This window comes from Oncorhynchus kisutch, linkage group LG9 (assembly GCF_002021735.2).
Source record: "Oncorhynchus kisutch isolate 150728-3 linkage group LG9, Okis_V2, whole genome shotgun sequence".
NCBI lineage: Eukaryota > Metazoa > Chordata > Actinopteri > Salmoniformes > Salmonidae > Oncorhynchus > Oncorhynchus kisutch.
Genome location: NC_034182.2, coordinates 37,272,553 through 37,291,069, shown reverse-complemented (window position 1 = coordinate 37,291,069; position 18,517 = coordinate 37,272,553). Strand labels below are relative to the sequence as shown.

The 18,517-nt window shown below is 48.1% G+C and overlaps 1 protein-coding gene across 1 annotated transcript in view; it reads right to left on the bottom strand.

The window, feature by feature from the left end:
- The window catches only part of rbpjb (recombination signal binding protein for immunoglobulin kappa J region b), an 89,445-nt gene that overhangs the window by 36,702 nt on the left and 34,226 nt on the right, over positions 1-18,517 (bottom strand). Inside the window, 1 exon segment of the mRNA XM_031832569.1 lies at positions 1,586-1,624. Within this exon segment, the coding sequence (XP_031688429.1) occupies positions 1,586-1,624 (39 nt within the window).

Sequence of the window (18,517 nt, the reverse complement as noted above, 5' to 3'; positions counted from 1 at the left end):
AAACATCAACAGTCACATCAGTCAGCATGTCATTAAGGCACAATGGGCTGAGAATTGACTCACAGAGGAAACTGAACCCCCCCCCCCCCCCCCATGTCAAGTTCATTTGTGACGTCAGGCACATTCTAGTTCATTAAAATCACATGACAGTAAATACAGCCTACATTCACTTAGCCTACAGGTGAGTGTAAAATTGAGTCAGATCTCACAGCATATATTATAGATTGTCATTTTCAGAATGAGTCTCAAGTGTCTCTGAAGTTTCCCCTGCAACCAAGCCAGGCAGCATTTCAAGCAGCCTACAGTGTGTTTTGTATCAGCCGAACAGTGGAACAGCCTGGCTGACAGTGGGGCCCTGAAGGACCCGAGACTTAGCAGCCCCTGGAGGATCCTGGCTTTTAGCTGTCCCAGTCACTGCCAAACTAAAATCAACAGGGCCACGCTATGGGGTAACCGCAACACAGACACAGCCGCACACGCACACAGCCGCACACACACACACACACACAGCCGCACACACACACACACACACACACAGCCGCACACACACACACACACACACACAGCGCACACACACAGCCGCACACACACCACACAGCCGCACACACACACACACACACACACAGCCGCACACACACACACACACACACACACACACAGCCGCACACACACACACACACACACACAGCCGCACACACACACACAGCCGCACACACACACACACACAGCCGCACACACACACACACACACACAGCCGCACACACAGCCGCACACACACAGCCGCACACACAGCCGCACACACACAGCCGCACACACACACACACACACACAGCCGCACACACACACACAGCCGCACACACACACACAGCCGCACACACACACACAGCCGCACACACACACACAGCCGCACACACACACACACACAGCCGCACACACACACACACACAGCCGCACACACACACACACACAGCCGCACACACACACACACACACACACACACAGCCGCACACACACACACACACAGCCGCACACACACACACACACACACACCTTTTATAGACAACATCGCTAAACTCACCACAGTGTCTTTCTCCCAATCGTCGGTAACAAGTGTTCAGTGAATGAAGATGAGGGAGATCAAGAGGGGGAGAGGCCAGGGCCCCCTCCAAAACTACGCTTGTATGTTCCAGAGAATGCTCAACCGCTCATTTTCCCCTTGGAGTGGCATGCATACGTACACACAGAGCGATATCAGATTTGGTTGGGGAATTTTTAAATATTACCTGTTAGATATTGCTGCATTGTCGGATCTAGAAGCAAAATTATTTTGCTACACTCACAATAACATCTGCTAACCACGTGTCTGTGACCAATAAAATCTGATTTGATTTGACAGGCACACACACAAATATCCTCCTCTCTCTCTCTCTCTCTCTCTAGGCTGACTGACCAAAGGACCCACAGACCTAACACTGCTGAGACCAGTCTCCTGGCCTCATCTCACCCCTAATCATAACAAGCCCTGTTGAACTGTCTGTGAATAAAACAAGCATACTGAAATGTGTGTGTGTGTGTGTGTACTCACCTTGTTAGGCGCTGTGGTTGAGGGCGCTCCCCAAACTTCCTGCAGAGAAAGAGACCAAAACTTGAGTACGCAGCTAAACACACACACACACACACACACACACACACACACACCAGGTAGGAGATGAAAAAGCACACCTGGTTACAGACACAGAGAGGCGGCTGCAGCAGCATGAGACCATGTGACACAGTGGCCAAACACAGACAGTTGGCAAGGACGGACACCTTAACACAGAGAAAGAGGGAGAGAGAAGGGAGAGAGAGAGAGAGAGAGAAGGGAGAGAGAGAGAAGGGAGAGAGAGAAGGGAGAGAGAGGGAAAGAAAGAGAGATAAGGGAGAGAGAGGGAAAGAAAGAGAGAGAAGGGAGAAGAGAGAGGGAGAGAGAAGGGAGAAGAGAGAGAGGAGAGAGAAGGGAGGGGAGAGAAGAGAGAGAGGGAGAAGGGAGAGAGAAGGGAGAGATGAGGGAGAAGAGAGAGAGAGGAAGAGAGAAGGGAGAGATGAGGGAGAAGAGAGAGAGAGGAAGAGAGAAGGGAGAGATGAGGGAGAAGAGAGAGGAAGAGAAGGGAGAGATGAGGGAGAAGAGAGAGGAAGAGAAGGGAGAGATGAGGGAGAAGAGAGAGAGGAAGAGAAGGGAGAGATGAGAGAGGAAGAGAGAGAAGGGAGAGATGAGGGAGAAGAGAAAGAAGAGAGGGGGAAAGAGAAGAGAGAGGAAGAGAGAGAAGGGAGAGATGAGGGAGAAGAGAGAGAGGAGGGAGAGATGAGGGAGAAGAGAGAGAGGAAGAGAGAAGGGAGAGATGAGGGAGAAGAGAGAGAGGAAGAGAGAAGGGAGAGATGAGGGAGAAGAGAGAGAGGAAGAGAGAAGGGAGAGATGAGGGAGAAGAGAGAGGAAGAGAGAAGGGAAAGATGAGGGAGAAGAGAGAGGAAGAGAGAAGGGAAAGATGAGGGAGAAGAGAGAGAGGAAGAGAGAAAGGTGGAGATGAGGGAGAGAGAAAGAGGGAATTGAGGGAGAAGAGATAGAAAGAGAGAGAGAGAGAAGGGAGAGATGAGGGAGAAGAGAGAGGGAGAGAGAGAGAAGAGAGAGAAAGAAGAGAGAGAGGGAGAGAGAAAGAAGAGAGAGGGAGAAGAGAGAGAGGGAGAAGAGAGAGAGGAAGAGAAGGGAGAGATGAGGGAGAAGAGAGAGAGGAAGAGAGAAGGGAGAGATGAGGGAGAAGAGAGAGAGGAAGAGAGAAGGGAGAGATGAGGGAGAAGAGAGAGAGGAAGAGAGAAGGGAGAGATGAGGGAGAAGAGAGAGAGGAAGAGAGAAGGGAGAGATGAGGGAGAAGAGAGAGAGGAAGAGAGAAGGGAGAGATGAGGGAGAAGAGAGAGAGGAAGAGAGAAGGGAGAGATGAGGGAGAAGAGAGAGAGGAAGAGAGAAGGGAGAGATGAGGGAGAAGAGAGAGAGGAAGAGAGAAGGGAGAGATGAGGGAGAAGAGAGAGAAGAAGAGAGAAGGGAGAGATGAGGGAGAAGAGAGAGAGGAAGAGAGAAGGGAGAGATGAGAGAGAAGAGAGAGAGGAAGAGAGAAGGGAGAGATGAGAGAGAAGAGAGAGGAAGAGAGAAGGGAGAGATGAGAGAGAAGAGAGAGGAAGAGAGAAGGGAGAGATGAGAGAGAAGAGAGAGGAAGAGAGAAGGGAGAGATGAGAGAGAAGAGAGAGGAAGAGAGAGGAAGAGATGAGAGAGAAGAGAGAGGAAGAGAGAAGGGAGAGATGAGGGAGAGAGGAAGAGAGAAGGGAGAGAGGAAGAGAGAAGGGAGAGATGAGGGAGAGAGGAAGAGAGAAGGGAGAGATGAGGGAGAGAGGAAGAGAGAAGGGAGAGATGAGGGAGAAGAGAGAGGGAGAGAGAAATGAGAAAGGTGGAGATGAGGGAGAGAGAAAGAGGGAATTGAGGGAGAAAAGAGAGAGGGAGAGAGAGAGAGAAAGAGAGAGAAGGGAGAGATGAGGGAGAAGAGAGAGCGAGAGGGAGGAGAGAGAGGGGGAGAGAGAGAGGGAGAGAGAGAAGGGAGAGAGAGGAAGAGAGAAGGGAGAGAAGGGAGAGATGAGGGAGAAGAGAGAGGGAGAGAGAAAGAAGAGAGAAAGGTGGCGATGAGGGAGAGAGAAAGAGGGAATTGAGGGAGAAAAGAGAGAGGGAGAGAGAGAAAGAGAGAGAAAGAGAAAGAGAGAGAGAAGGGAGAGAGAAAAGGAGAGATGAGGGAGAAGAGAAAGGAGAGATGAGGGAGAAGAGAGAGAGGAAGAGAGAAAGAGGGAGATGAGGGAGAAAAGAGAGAGGGAGAGAGAAAGAGGGAGATGAGGGAGAAGAGAGAGGGAGAAGAGAAAAGGAGAGATGAGGGAGAAGAGAAAAGGAGAGATGAGGGAGAAGAGAAAAGGAGAGATGAGGGAGAAGAGAAAGGAGAGATGAGGGAGAAGAGAAAGGAGAGATGAGGGAGAAGAGAGAGAAAGAAATAGAGGGGGAGAGAGCGAGTGAAAGGTCGCCATAGGCAGACAGGCTATGTGTACACTGCCCACAAAAAGAGGTGGAAACTGAGATGCAATTCCTAACTTCCTGCCAACTGTATGACCATATTAGAGAGACATATTTCCCTCAGATTACACAGATCCAAAGTATTCGAAAACAAATCAAATTTTGACCCATATCTACTGGGTGAAATACCACAAGGTGCCATCACAGCAGCAAGATTTGTGACCTGTTGCCACAAGAAAAGGGCAACCAGTGTAGAAGAAACACCACTAACTACTTGCACATTGTTACAACACTGTATATAGACATAATGACATTTGAAATGGCTTTATTCTTTTTGGAACTTTTGTGAGTGGTGTAATGGTTGCTGTTAAACAATACAAATTATTTCACTTTTGTTTATTATCTACTTCACTAGCTTTGGCAATGTAAACATTTGTTTCCCATGCCAATTAAAGCCCCTTAAATTGAATTGAAATTGAATTGAGAGAGAGAGAGAAATGCTAAACCAGGTGATCTCACCTTAAACTTTGAAACATGAGCCGCAAAACATTTCACATAAATAAGTCACCTGTGAAAACAGCCTTTAAGCACGTGATGTCACAGCTATAGTCACGCCAGAAAAGAGACCCGTTTATTTTACCACAATGACATCATAGGAACACATCACAGTCATTCCTATCCTACCAACACAACGTTTTCTTCTCAAGCTATTTCTTTTAACACAACACTGCCAGGGTATCACAGGGGGTAATGTATCAACACTGCCCAGGTATCACAGGGGGTAATGTATCAACACTGCCAAGGTATCACAGGGGGTAATGTATCGCAACACTTCCCAGGTATCACAGGGGGTAATGTATCACAACACTGCCCAGGTATCACAGGGGGTAATGTATCACAACACTGCCCAGGTATCACAGGGGGTAATGTATCAAAACTGCCCAGGTATCACAGGGGGTAATGTATCAAAACTGCCAGGGTATCACAGGGGGTAATGTATCAAAACTGCCAGGGTATCACAGGGGGTAATGTATCAACACTGCCCAGGTATCACAGGGGGTAATGTATCAACACTGCCCAGGTATCACAGGGGGTAATGTATCACAACACTGCCCAGGCATCACAGGGGGTAATGTATCAAAACTGCCAGGGTATCACAGGGGGTAATGTATCAACACTGCCAGGGTATCACAGGGGGTAATGTATCAACACTGCCAGGGTATCACAGGGGGTAATGTATCACAACACTGCCCAGGTATCACAGGGGGTAATGTATCAACACTGCCAGGGCTTCACAGGGGGTAATGTATCACAACACTGCCCAGGTATCACAGGGGGTAATGTATCAACACTGCCAGGGTATCACAGGGGGTAATGTATCAACACTGCCAGGGTATCACAGGGGGTAATGTATCAACACTGCCAGGGTATCACGGGGGTAATGTATCAACACTGCCAGGGTATCACAGGGGGTAATGTATCAACACTGCCAGGGCATCACAGGGGGAAATGTATCAACACTGCCAGGGCTTCACAGGGGGTAATGTATCACAACACTGCCCAGGTATCACAGGGGGTAATGTATCAACACTGCCAGGGTATCACAGGGGGTAATGTATCAACACTGCCAGGGTATCACAGGGGGTAATGTATCAACACTGCCAGGGTATCACGGGGGGGTAATGTATCAACACTGCCAGGGTATCACAGGGGGTAATGTATCAACACTGCCAGGGCATCACAGGGGGAAATGTATCAACACTGCCAGGGTATCACAGGGGGTAATGTATCACAACACTGCCCAGGTATCACAGGGGGTAATGTATCAACACTGCCAGGGCTTCACAAGGGGAAATGTATCACAACACTGCCCAGGTATCACAGGGGGTAATGTATCAACACTGCCAGGGCTTCACAGGGGGTAATGTATCACAACACTGCCAGGGTATCACAGGGGGTAATGTATCAACACTGCCAGGGTATCACAGGGGGTAATGTATCAACACTGCCAGGGTATCACAGGGGGTAATGTATCAACACTGCCAGGGTATCACAGGGGGTAATGTATCAACACTGCCAGGGCATCACATGGGGTAATGTATCACAACACTGCCCAGGTATCACAGGGGGTAATGTATCACAACACTGCCCAGGTATCACAGGGGGTAATGTATCAACACTGCCAGGGCATCACAGGGGGAAACTTGACGTATTAGCAGTCTGAACCTAGAACACCAAGGATAACTCCTCCCCCTTCATCCATCCATCTACAGTATCTTCTGTATACGGTAAGGCCCTGCTCTGGGACTGCTCTTAGCATCCTGTAAGGCCCTGCTCTGGGACTGCTCTTAGCATCCTGTAAGGCCCTGCTCTGGGACTGCTCTTAGCATCCTGTAAGGCCCTGCTCTGGGACTGCTCTTAGCATCCTGTAAGGCCCTGCTCTGGGACTGCTCTTAGCATCCTGTAAGGCCCTGCTCTGGGACTGCTCTTAGCATCCTGTAAGGCCCTGCTCTGGGACTGCTCTTAGCATCCTGTAAGGCCCTGCTCTGGGACTGCTCTTAGCATCCTGTAAGGCCCTGCTCTGGGACTGCTCTTAGCATCCTGTAAGGCCCTGCTCTGGGACTGCTCTTAGCATCCTGTAAGGCCCTGCTCTGGGACTGCTCTTAGCATCCTGTAAGGCCCTGCTCTGGGACTGCTCTTAGCATCCTGTAAGGCCCTGCTCTGGGACTGCTCTTAGCATCCTGTAAGGCCCTGCTCTGGGACTGCTCTTAGCATCCTGTAAGGCCCTGCTCTGGACTGCTCTTAGCATCCTGTAAGGCCCTGCTCTGGGACTGCTCTTAGCATCCTGTAAGGCCCTGCTCTGGGACTGCTCTTAGCATCCTGTAAGGCCCTGCTCTGGGACTGCTCTTAGCATCCTGTAAGGCCCTGCTCTGGGACTGCTCTTAGCATCCTGTAAGGCCCTGCTCTGGGACTGCTCTTAGCATCCTGTAAGGCCCTGCTCTGGGACTGCTCTTAGCATCCTGTAAGGCCCTGCTCTGGGACTGCTCTTAGCATCCTGTAAGGCCCTGCTCTGGGACTGCTCTTAGCATCCTGTAAGGCCCTGCTCTGGGACTGCTCTTAGCATCCTGATTGGCTGAGCACATCACTCGTTGGCATCCAGTCAGTAGTCACCCAAAGCCCCCCCACCCAAACTCTTCTCATCAGATCTACACAAATCACATAGTTCACCTATTTTGGATACAGAACGGCGAATTTCGCCAAAAGGTGACTAGTTTGCATCCCTGTGTCCTTCTCTCCCTTATCCCCACCCAGTCCTGGGAGAGGGGGGGGGGGGCGCCTCTATAAGATGAGAGGAGATAATTGCAAGAGAGATATTTGAATGTGGAGAGAAAGAGGACAGAGAAAGAAGGGAGAAGAACAGAAATAGACAATGAGTTAAAGAGACCAGAAATAATAGTTGACTTTCTGGATTATTAAAGAAAGCTAAAAACTTGAATCTTGAAGCTTATCTTTCTAAAGAATAAAACAGGCAAGTTCCTGCTTTACAGAAGGCTAAAGGCTTGCTCAACACCATGGTCAAACTTCGCTGCAATCATCACCACAAACACTTACCTAAATATCAGCATCATGCTCAGGCCAGCTACGGTGATAACATTGTAAATATCTCTCTAAACTTCTCTGGTATAAAACTGGTTTCAAAAACACAAAAAGGAGACATTGGAGAAAGCACAGAAAAGGTGCATCTCAAATGGAGATTGGTAGAGATTTCAGCTTTGTTGCTGTCGTGTCTTCGGCATCATTAAACTGAAGACTTATTTTATCAAATGACACTCTGCAATTATTATTACGCGATTAAACTGATTAATCATGTAACTGTAATTAACTAGGAAGTCGGGGCACAGAGGAAAATATTCAGATTACAAAAGTTATAATTTTCCTAATACAACTTTTCAGATATTTTAAATATCTGATCAATTAGTCTTCTGATTACTCAATTATTCTTTCTCTCAAGTTAGTCTCATTTCAAACGTTGTAAATGGTTGGTTATCTGCACGAACCCAGTCTTCACTATGAGTCATCCATACATCAGTTAACAAATAAATGATTTAACAAAATTAAATAAATAATCACAGAAGTGCACACACACACACACACACACACACACAAAGTAAATATGGTTTCAATAAATGATAGGAGAATGTGCCCCTAGTGGGCTAAACCGGTATCGCGGCTTGTTAGACAAATGGGGAGTGGGGGGTCAACTGAGTCACTACAGAGTTGATAATTATAACAATTGAAATGTTAATCCTTTGCACATGAACACTCACTCATTCGGGAACAATTGCCATCAATATATATATATTTAAGCTCAGTGTGTCGTCTTGATCGCTGGTGAAAAGTTAGTTTCTTTTGTAGAATTGTTCGTCTCTCTCTCTCTCTCTCCCTCTCTCTGCCGTGGTCAGAATGGATACTTCAGAGTAACATTCAGCGATGTGGTTGTTGAATAGATGTTTCGGCGGTTGTCGTTCTTCAAGTTCAATGATACCGAATTCCTAGCTGCAGACTAGTAATTAATATCAAAGATTTGTTCTTATTCTGTCGGTATCGATAGTCTAAGAGTTTAACCACGTGGGATGGTTAAAAGATTCAGCAGGCTGGTCTGCAAACCTTGTCCTATCGTAATTGAGAGAAACATGAGAAATTCTCAAGGTGGGGGTTTTATTCGGAAGAGCAGAAAAAGGCTGTCTCGTGACGCCAGGCGTGCCAGTGACTTAAGTGAAACTTTACACAGAAATACAATTCTCTCACATTACATAATTACATAGCATCCCATAATTTCACAAATAGTTAAATTTTTCCTCATTCATCCTGTACAGCAATTAGATGCAAGCCTCATAACTGAGGCTATTATATAAACAGCGTTAATGTGGCCGTATTGTCTCCCATGAGTTTCACAAAATTGTACCAAACGGACCAGTTCGTAGCTGGATTCTTCACCGATCTTTTATGCCTTCTCCAGAACATAAATGTTGTTCGGACCTCAAGTTCTGTGAGGTGGAAGAAATTCCTTTGTTCCCTCTATGAAACTTCACGCCTCTCTATACTGTGGCCATGAGGAGATAATCTCCACCAGGAATTTACGACCTGAGGTCGCAGCAGAGAGGTGCTCGCTGTACCCAAAGAGGGAAACGTCATGACATTGCTATCTCTCTGAGGCATAGCTTAGAGATGGTGTGTCTGGCCATCGCAGCGCTTAGTGTGAAAACCAAGTTCCAGGAAAAACCACAGCCGTGTCTTCACAGTTCTATGTACAGACTGCACACACACACACACCATTTATTGGTTTGCTTGATCGCTTATTTGTGTGGGGGATTTTCCAGCGCAATCTTTAAATAGGCCTAGTGAACCACCACAAGCATCAGCTAAGAAAATAACAAGAAAAGGGGTGGAACACACTCAGCGTGTCAGAGGTCCAAAACCTATTTACATTAGTGAAGATTAGTGAGGTGGAGGTAGACTGTCTGGCCTATCAATTTTATTTTAAAAAAATTACACCTGTTTTACCTAGGCAAATAAGTTAAGAACACATTTTCATTTACAATGACGGCCTAGGAACAGTGGGTTAAACTGCCTTGTTCAGGGGCAGAACGACAGATTTTTACCTTGTCAGCTCGGGGATTCGATATAGCAACCTTTTGGTTACTGGCCCAACGTTCTAACCACTAGGCTACCTGCCGCCCCTACACTCTAACCACTAGGCTATCATACCTTCATTTACACTTTTATTCAGAAAGAGGTCTGCCTTTCTGTCCTTCAGCCAGCTGGGTTCACTTCCTGGCCTCAGAGGCCCAATGGCACACAGGGATTAAAAATAGCCAGCTGTCAATCAAAACGCTTGACGACCCCAAGAGCGCTAGCTAGCGTACGTCGAGACAGACATAAAATGCCTCTTTTTATTTTTCTGTCTGGACGAGTGCAGCAAAACAGGCTAACCCCGTCTGGTGGACACTGGAGGGAGGAAGAGATGGGGAAGAAAGGAAATAAGAATAAAAAATAGATGTCTGGTCTGTTGGTGACATTTCCACCTCTTCAGAGAGGAGGAGAATAGAGGAAAAGGAAGCTCTGTCCAAACTGGGGTTTCTGTTTCTCTCCCTCCGCTATCACTCTCTCGCTTCCTCCCGCCTCCTCACTACAACTGGTTGAGTCTGCAGTACATTCTGCTTTTTTGGGAGTTCATTTACACAGAGACAACTTCCCCAGCCAGACAGTGTTGATGTTCTTCAGTCTATATACAGTTAATTAGGACAGGGAAATAAAACACAGAAGTGTTGGAATGTACACAGCTGGGGAGAACGTATTGACCAAGCAGAACAACCTAGTGCATGTGGTCTTCGCTGGGGATCAATGTAACATCCCACAGAAGAACCAAAGGATCCTGACTCTGACTTGGTGCGTCTGTGGACCTGCCAATAGTCCTGGCAAGCAGAGGGCAGCACCACCATAGGTCACTAGGCCTATGTACTTCCATTTTAACACAACTAATCAAGCCAAACGGCAGTTCCACATAAAAAAAAAATACTCAGGCCTTCATAATAACAGGAAGTCCTGACTCTCTCTTTTCCAACAGGAAGTCCTGACTCTCTCTTTTCCAACAGGAAGTGAGAGTGAGATCACCACCGTTTCCTCCGGCCAAAACTCCCACCTGGACCTAGTAAGGATATGAATGAATGCTTCTTGCCATCTACTGCACCGGGAAGTGTATGAGCAGTGGACTGTCCACCAAGCATCCGTAGCGGTGCACAAGGTCACCAGGGTAAAAGACGATGACAGTCATTTATGTAAAGCGGGGTCAATAAGTCACTAGTGTCACTGTATGATGACTGACCTGGCTGTACTTCCCCTACCTCACAGTGCATGGCAGGCTGAATGACATTCTGAAAAACCACCCCACACACACACACACACACACAGACGTAGGTTTAGCACGAGAAGGTCAATGCTGGGTTTGGCACAATAACTTCCTCATGCTTTTAGAGGTTCAATAGGAAGCAGACAGACACTGACAAGATAAGTTAGGGTCCTTGATCATCAGAGAGCATCAGAGTCAGTAGGAGAGAGTAGCGATGCTGTTGCAGAGAAACGTACTAACACACTGCATGGCATCATACGATCCGATTCTTCAGAACAACGCGTTACCCAAATGAAAGAACACCAATGGTGAGTCATCAACACAAGACATCTAGCTTGGCTAATTTCTGTGACTGTGTGGTAGACTGGAGGGGCTCAGAAAAGCCTAAATGTGGTTGAACAACATCGATGACAGTGGGGGCCTCTAATCTCCAAATCCTCACCAAGCTCTGGTGACAGTCATGACAGCACCTGCCCATCTCTTAGCTAATAATCAGTTGAAAAACACACACACATTATTCCTGTTGGTATTACACTGAACACAACATCCTGAGGACTCAGACTTGTCATCCTAATGGTCAGGGTGCAGGGCTTTGATTGGTGTCCCCTGTGCTCTGCTCTGTTCGTCTGACGACAGACGAGGACTTCATTAAGACCAACCCCCGCCCCCCCGGGTCGGAGGTCAAGTCTGTCAGCCATCCAGGGGGTGCGGTGACTTGAGGGGGGGATCATTGTCTACCAATTGAATGTGTTGCATGTAAAAGCCCCCTAAAAGCAATATCAAGAGGCTTCCAACAGTCTTCCACATTTAGTGTCAGCGGTAGGGTCACAAATGTCCGAATGAAACCCATTGAAGCCAAATGTCTCAGGGAGGCCGGCTTTATCACAGTAGAAATTAGGTTAACCTTTAGCTTGGGGAAATGTGTTTGATATTGATAGGTGAGAGGTGACACAATGTATTGGTGGTAGGTGACATGATGTATTGATGTATTGGTGGTAGATGAGAGGTAACACGATGTATTGGTGGTAGATGAGAGGTGGCATGATGTATTGGTGGTAGGTGACATGATGTATTGATGGTAGATGAAAGGTGGCATGATGTATTGGTGGTAGATGAGAGGTGACATGATGTATTGGTGGTAGATGAGAGGTGAAAGAACACCAGGAACACACAATCTGTGTCAGAAATAGGAATGACTTCTATTTTATCCCTTTGCGTAGCAGACGCTCGTTGGCGCATGCGAGCAGTGTGGGTGCGATAATTAAATAACATGGATTTCTACATTTATTTTGCGGCGCTTGCGCACGCGACAAGTCCGGTCGGGTCAGCATGCCCTAGTCAGATCCCTTTGCTTAGGGTGCGTTCGTAAATTAACTCTGGCAATCTACTCCGATTTCAGAGCACTCTCGTCTGAGTGTACCAGCGTGCAGAATAGCTGATGAATCTACGAGCGCTGAACACCCGTTGGGGCATGGAGGGGTTGTGTTCTCTCTCTCTCTCGGTCTCTCTCTCGGTCTCTCTCTCAGTCTCTCTCTCGGTCTCTCTCTCGGTCTCTCTCTCTCTCTCACCCTGTAATTACCCAACCTCTCACTCATACCTTTGTGTAGACATGGGTGGTAGGAAAAATCCACAGCTAGAGATTTGATGAACTGTGGTAAGAGCAGGCTTGTGGACTTCTAGGAAAGGTTTTCCTTGTGATCGTGATTATTTACAACAGAGAGAGAGAGAGAGAGAGAGAGATGGAAAACCTGGGAGTGTTAGTGACTGGTTTGGAGACGGTGGGAGGGAGAGAGTAGAGATTTAGAAGAAGCTGCCAGCACTGGCTACATTTACTCCCTAATGACAAATACCAGCATCATCATGTCACGCTGAATTTAAACCCCCACACACACAGATCCCATAATCAACACCTAGGTGCCAGTGTGTGGTCTGAGGAACTATATATGAACTCATCTTTCAAACAACCATTTAATCATTGAGAAAACAGTGTGTGTGTGTGTGTACAGCCCCTCTCTCGCGGAGCTTGGCATCAGTGCGAGCATGTGCCACCCAGCAATGCCAAGCATCACATCACTGCCTGGGGTGCGAGCTCAGGGAAGACTCAATACAAACACTCACAACCTTTCCTGTTAAGCCACCATAACTAAAAAACATGAGGATTAAACAATACCGCAAGGGAGAGAGACTGAGGAGAGGATAGAGAGAGAGAGAGACTGAGGAGGGGGTAGAGAGAGAGAGAGAGAGAGAGAGAGAGAGAGAGACACTGAGGAGAGGATAGAGAGAGAGAGAGAAACTGAGGAGGGGATAGAGAGAGAGACTGAGGAGAGGATAGAGAGAGAGAGACTGAGGAGAGGATAGAGAGAGAGAGACTGAGGACAGGATAGAGAGAGAGAGACTGAGGACAGGATAGAGAGAGAGAGACTGAGGACAGGATAGAGAGAGAGAGACTGAGGACAGGATAGAGAGAGAGAGACTGAGGACAGGATAGAGAGAGAGAGACTGAGGACAGGATAGAGAGAGAGAGACTGAGGACAGGATAGAGAGAGAGAGAGACTGAGGACAGGATAGAGAGAGAGAGAGATAGAGGACAGGATAGAGAGAGAGAGAGAGAGACGCTGAGGAGAGGATAGAGAGAAAGAGAGAGAGACGCTGAGGAGAGGATAGAGAGAGAGAGAGAGACGCTGAGGAGAGGATAGAGAGAGAGAGACGCTGAGGAGAGGATAGAGAGAGAGAGAGACTGAGGAGAGGATAGAGAGAGAGAGAGAGAGAGAGAGAGAGACTGAGGAGAGGAGAGAGAGAGAGACTGAGGAGAGACTGGAGGAGAGGATAAGGAGAGAGAGAGAGACTGAGGAGAGACTGGAGGAGAGGATAAAGAGAGAGAGAGAGAGAGAGAGAGACTGGAGGAGAGGATAAAGAGAGACTTGGGAGGATAGAGATTAAAGAGAGAGGAGGATAAAGAAAGAGAGAGAGACTGGAGGAGAGGATAAAGAGAAAGAGAGAGAGACTGGAGGAGAGGATAAAGAAAGAGAGAGAGACTGGAGAGGAGAGGATAAAGAAAGAGAGAGAGACTGGAGGAGAGGATAAAGAAAGAGAGAGAGACTGGAGGAGAGGATAAAGAAAGAGAGAGAGACTGGAGGAGAGGATAAAGAAAGAGAGAGAGACTGGAGGAGAGGATAAAGAAAGAGAGAGAGACTGGAGGAGAGGATAAAGAAAGAGAGAGAGACTGGAGGAGAGGATAAAGAGAGAGAGAGAGACTGGAGGAGAGGATAAAGAGAGAGAGAGAGACTGGAGGAGAGGATAAAGAGAGAGAGAGAGACTGAGGAGGGGATAAGAGAGAGAGAGAGACTGGAGGAGAGGATAAAGAGAGAGAGAGACTGGAGGAGAGGATAAAGAGAGAGAGAGAGACTGGAGGAGAGGATAAAGAGAGAGAGAGAGACTGGAGGAGAGGATAGAGAGAGAGAGACTGGAGGAGAGGATAGAGAGAGAGAGACTGAGGAGAGGATAGAGAGAGAGAGAGACTGAGGAGAGGATAGAGAGAGAGAGAGACTGAGGAGAGGATAGAGAGAGAGAGAGACTGAGGAGAGGATAGAGAGAGAGAGAGATACTGAGGAGAGGATAGAGAGAGAGAGAGATACTGAGGAGAGGATAAAGAGAGAGAGAGAGACTGGAGGAGAGGATAAAGAAAGAGAGAGAGACTGGAGGAGAGGATAAAGAAAGAGAGAGAGACTGGAGGAGAGGATAAAGAAAGAGAGAGAGACTGGAGGAGAGGATAAAGAAAGAGAGAGAGACTGGAGGAGAGGATAAAGAAGAGAGAAGACTGGAGGAGAGGATAAAGAAAGAGAGAGAGACTGGAGGAGAGGATAAAGAAAGAGAGAGAGACTGGAGGAGAGGATAAGGAAAGAGAGAGAGACTGGAGGAGAGGATAAAGAAAGAGAGAGAGACTGGAGGAGAGGATAAAGAAAGAGAGAGAGACTGGAGGAGAGGATAAAGAAAGAGAGAGAGACTGGAGGAGAGGATAAAGAAAGAGAGAGAGACTGGAGGAGAGGATAAAGAAAGAGAGAGATACTGAGGAGAGGATAGAGAGAGAGAGAGATACTGAGGAGAGGATAGAGAGAGAGAGAGACTGAGGAGAGGATAGAGAGAAGAGAGAGAGAGAGGAGAGGAGGAGAGAGAAGGAGAGGATAAGAGAGAGAGAGAGACTGAGGAGAGGATAGAGAGAGAGAGAGAGACTGAGGAGAGGATAGAGAGAGAGAGAGAGAGACTGAGGAGAGGATAGAGAGAGAGAGAGAGACTGAGGAGAGGATAGAGAGAGAGAGAGAGACTGAGGAGAGGATAGAGAGAGAGAGAGAGACTGAGGAGAGGATAGAGAGAGAGAGAGAGACTGAGGAGAGGATAGAGAGAGAGAGAGAGACTGAGGAGGAGGATAGAGAGAGAGGACTGAGGAGAGGATAGAGAGAGAGAGAGAGAGACTGAGGAGAGGATAGAGCGAGAGAGAGAGACTGAGGAGAGGATAGAGAGCGAGAGAGAGAGACTGAGGAGAGGATAGAGAGAGAGAGAGACACTGAGGAGAGGATAGAGAGAGAGAGAGACACTGAGGAGAGGATAGAGAGAGAGAGAGACACTGAGGAGGGATAGAGAGAGAGAGAGAAAGAGGAGAGGATAGAGAGAGAGAGAGAGACTGAGGAGAGGATAGAGAGAGACACTGAGGAGAGGATAGAGAGAGAGACTGAGGAGGGGATAGAGAGAGAGAGACACTGAGGAGAGGATAGAGAGAGAGAGAGAGACTGAGGAGGGATAGAGCGAGAGAGAGAGACTGAGGAGGGGATAGAGAGAGAGAGAGACTGAGGAGAGGATAGAGAGAGAGAGAGAGACTGAGGAGAGGATAGAGAGAGAGAGAGAGACTGAGGAGAGGATAAAGAGAGAGAGAGAGACTGGAGGAGAGGATAAAGAGAGAGAGAGAGACTGGAGGAGAGGATAGAGAGAGAGAGACTGAGGAGAGGATAGAGAGAGAGAGACTGGAGGAGAGGATAGAGAGAGAGAGAGAGACTGAGGAGAGGATAGAGAGAGAGAGAGAGACTGAGGAGAGGATAGAAGAGAGAGAGAGACTGAGGAGAGGATAGAGAGAGAGAGAGACTGAGGAGAGGATAGAGAGAGAGAGAGAGACTGAGAGAGGATAGAGAGAGAGAGAGAGACTGAGGAGAGGATAGAGAGAGAGAGAGAGACTTGAGAGAGGATAGAGAGAGAGAGAAGACTGAGGAGAGGATAGAAGAGAAGAGAGAGAGACTGAGGAGAGGATAGAGAGAGAGAGAGAGACTTGAGGAGAGGATAGAGAAGAGAGAGAGAGACTGAGGAGAGATAGAGAAGAGAGAGAGACTGAGGAGAGGATAGAGAGAGAGAGAGAGGACTGAGGAGAGGATAGAGAGAGAGAGAGAGACTGAGGAGAGGATAGAGAGAGAGAGAGAGACTGAGGAAGATAGAGAGAGAAGAGAGAGACTGAGGGAGGATAGAAGAGAGAGAGAGACTGAGGAGAGGATAAGAAGAGGAGAGAGAGACTGAGGAGAGGATAGAGAGAGAGAGAGAGACTGAGGAGAGGATAGAGCGAAGAGAGAGGACTGAGGAGAGGATAGAGAGAGAGAGAGACACTGAGAGAGATAGAGAGAGAGAGGAGACACTGAGGAGAGGATAGAGAAGAGAGAGAGACACTGAGGAGGGATAGAGAAGAGAGGAAAGAGGAGAGGATAGAGAGAGAGAGAGAGAGACTGAGGAGAGGATAGAGAGAGACACTGAGGAGAGGGATAGAGAGAGAGAGACTGAGGAGGGGATAGAGAGAGAGAGAGACTGAGGAGAGGATAGAGAGAGAGAGAGAGACTGAGGAGGGGATAGAGCGAGAGAGAGAGACTGAGGAGGGGATAGAGAGAGAGAGAGACTGAGGAGAGATAGAGAGAGAGAGAGAGANGGAGAGGATAGAGAGAGAGAGAGAGAGGACTGAGGAGGGGATAGAGCGAGAGAGAGAGAGACTGAGGAGAGGATAGAGAGAGAGACTGAGGAGAGGATAGAGAGGAGAGAGACACTGAGGAGGGGATAGAGAGAGAGAGAGACACTGAGGAGAGATAGAGAGAGAGAGAGACACTGAGGAGGGGATAGAGAGAGAGAGAGACACTGAGGAGAGGATAGAGAGAGAGAGACACTGAGGAGAGGATAGAGAGAGAGAGAGACACTGAGGAGAGGATAGAGAGAGAGAGAGACACTGAGGAGAGGATAGAGAGAGAGAGAGACACTGAGGAGAGGATAGAGAGAGAGAGACTGAGGAGGGGATAGAGAGAGAGAGAACTGAGGAGAGGATAGAGAGAGAGACACTGAGGAGAGGATAGAGAGAGAGACACTGAGGAGAGGATAGAGAGAGAGAGACACTGAGGAGAGGATAGAGCGAGAGAGAGACTGAGGAGGATAGAGAGGAGAGAGAGACTGAGGAGGGGATAGAGAGAGAGAGACACTGAGGAGAGGATAGAGAGAGAGAGAGACACTGAGGAGAGGATAGAGAGAGAGAGAGACTGAGGGGATAGAGAGAGAGAGAGACTGAGGAGAGGATAGAGTGAGAGAGAGAGACTGAGGAGAGGATAGAGAGAGAGAGACTGAGGAGAGGATAGAGAGAGAGACACTGAGGAGGGGATAGAGAGAGAGAGAGACTGAGGAGAGGATAGAGAGAGACACTGAGGAGGGGATAGAGAGAGAGAGACTGAGGAGAGGATAGAGAGAGACACTGAGGAGGGGATAGAGAGAGAGAGACTGAGGAGAGGATAGAGAGAGAGAGACACTGAGGAGAGGATAGAGAGAGAGAGACACTGAGGAGAGGATAGAGAGAGAGACACTGAGGAGAGGATAGAGAGAGAGACACACTGAGGAGAGGATTAGAGAGAGAGACACTGAGGAGAGGATAGAGAGAGACACTGAGGAGAGGATAGAGAGAGAGAGAGACTGAGGAGGGGATAGAGAGAGAGAGAGACTGAGGAGGGGATAGAGTGAGAGAGAGAGACTGAGGAGAGGATAGAGAGAGAGAGGAGACTGAGGAGGGATAGAGAGAGAGAGAGAGACTGAGGAGAGGATAGAGAGAGAGAGAGGAGAGAGAGAGAGAGAGAGAGAGAGAGAGACACTGAGGAGGGGATAGAGAGAGAGACTGAGAAGGGGATAGAGAGAGAGGGAGACTGAGGAGAGGATAGAGAGAGAGAGAGAGAGAGACTGAGGAGAGGATAGAGAGAGAGAGAGAGGGAGACTGAGGAGAGGATAGAGAGAGAGAGAGACTGAGGAGAGGATAGAAGAGAGAGAGAGAGAGAGAGAGAGAGGACACTGAGGAGGGGATAGAGAGAGACTGAGGAGGGGATAGAGAGAGAGAGACTGAGGAGAGGATAGAGAGAGAGAGAGAGAGAGAGAGAGAGAGAGAGACTGAGGAGAGGATAGAGAGAGAGAGAGACTGAGGAGAGGATAGAGAGAGAGAGAGACTGAGGGAGGATAGAGAGAGAGAGAGAGACTGA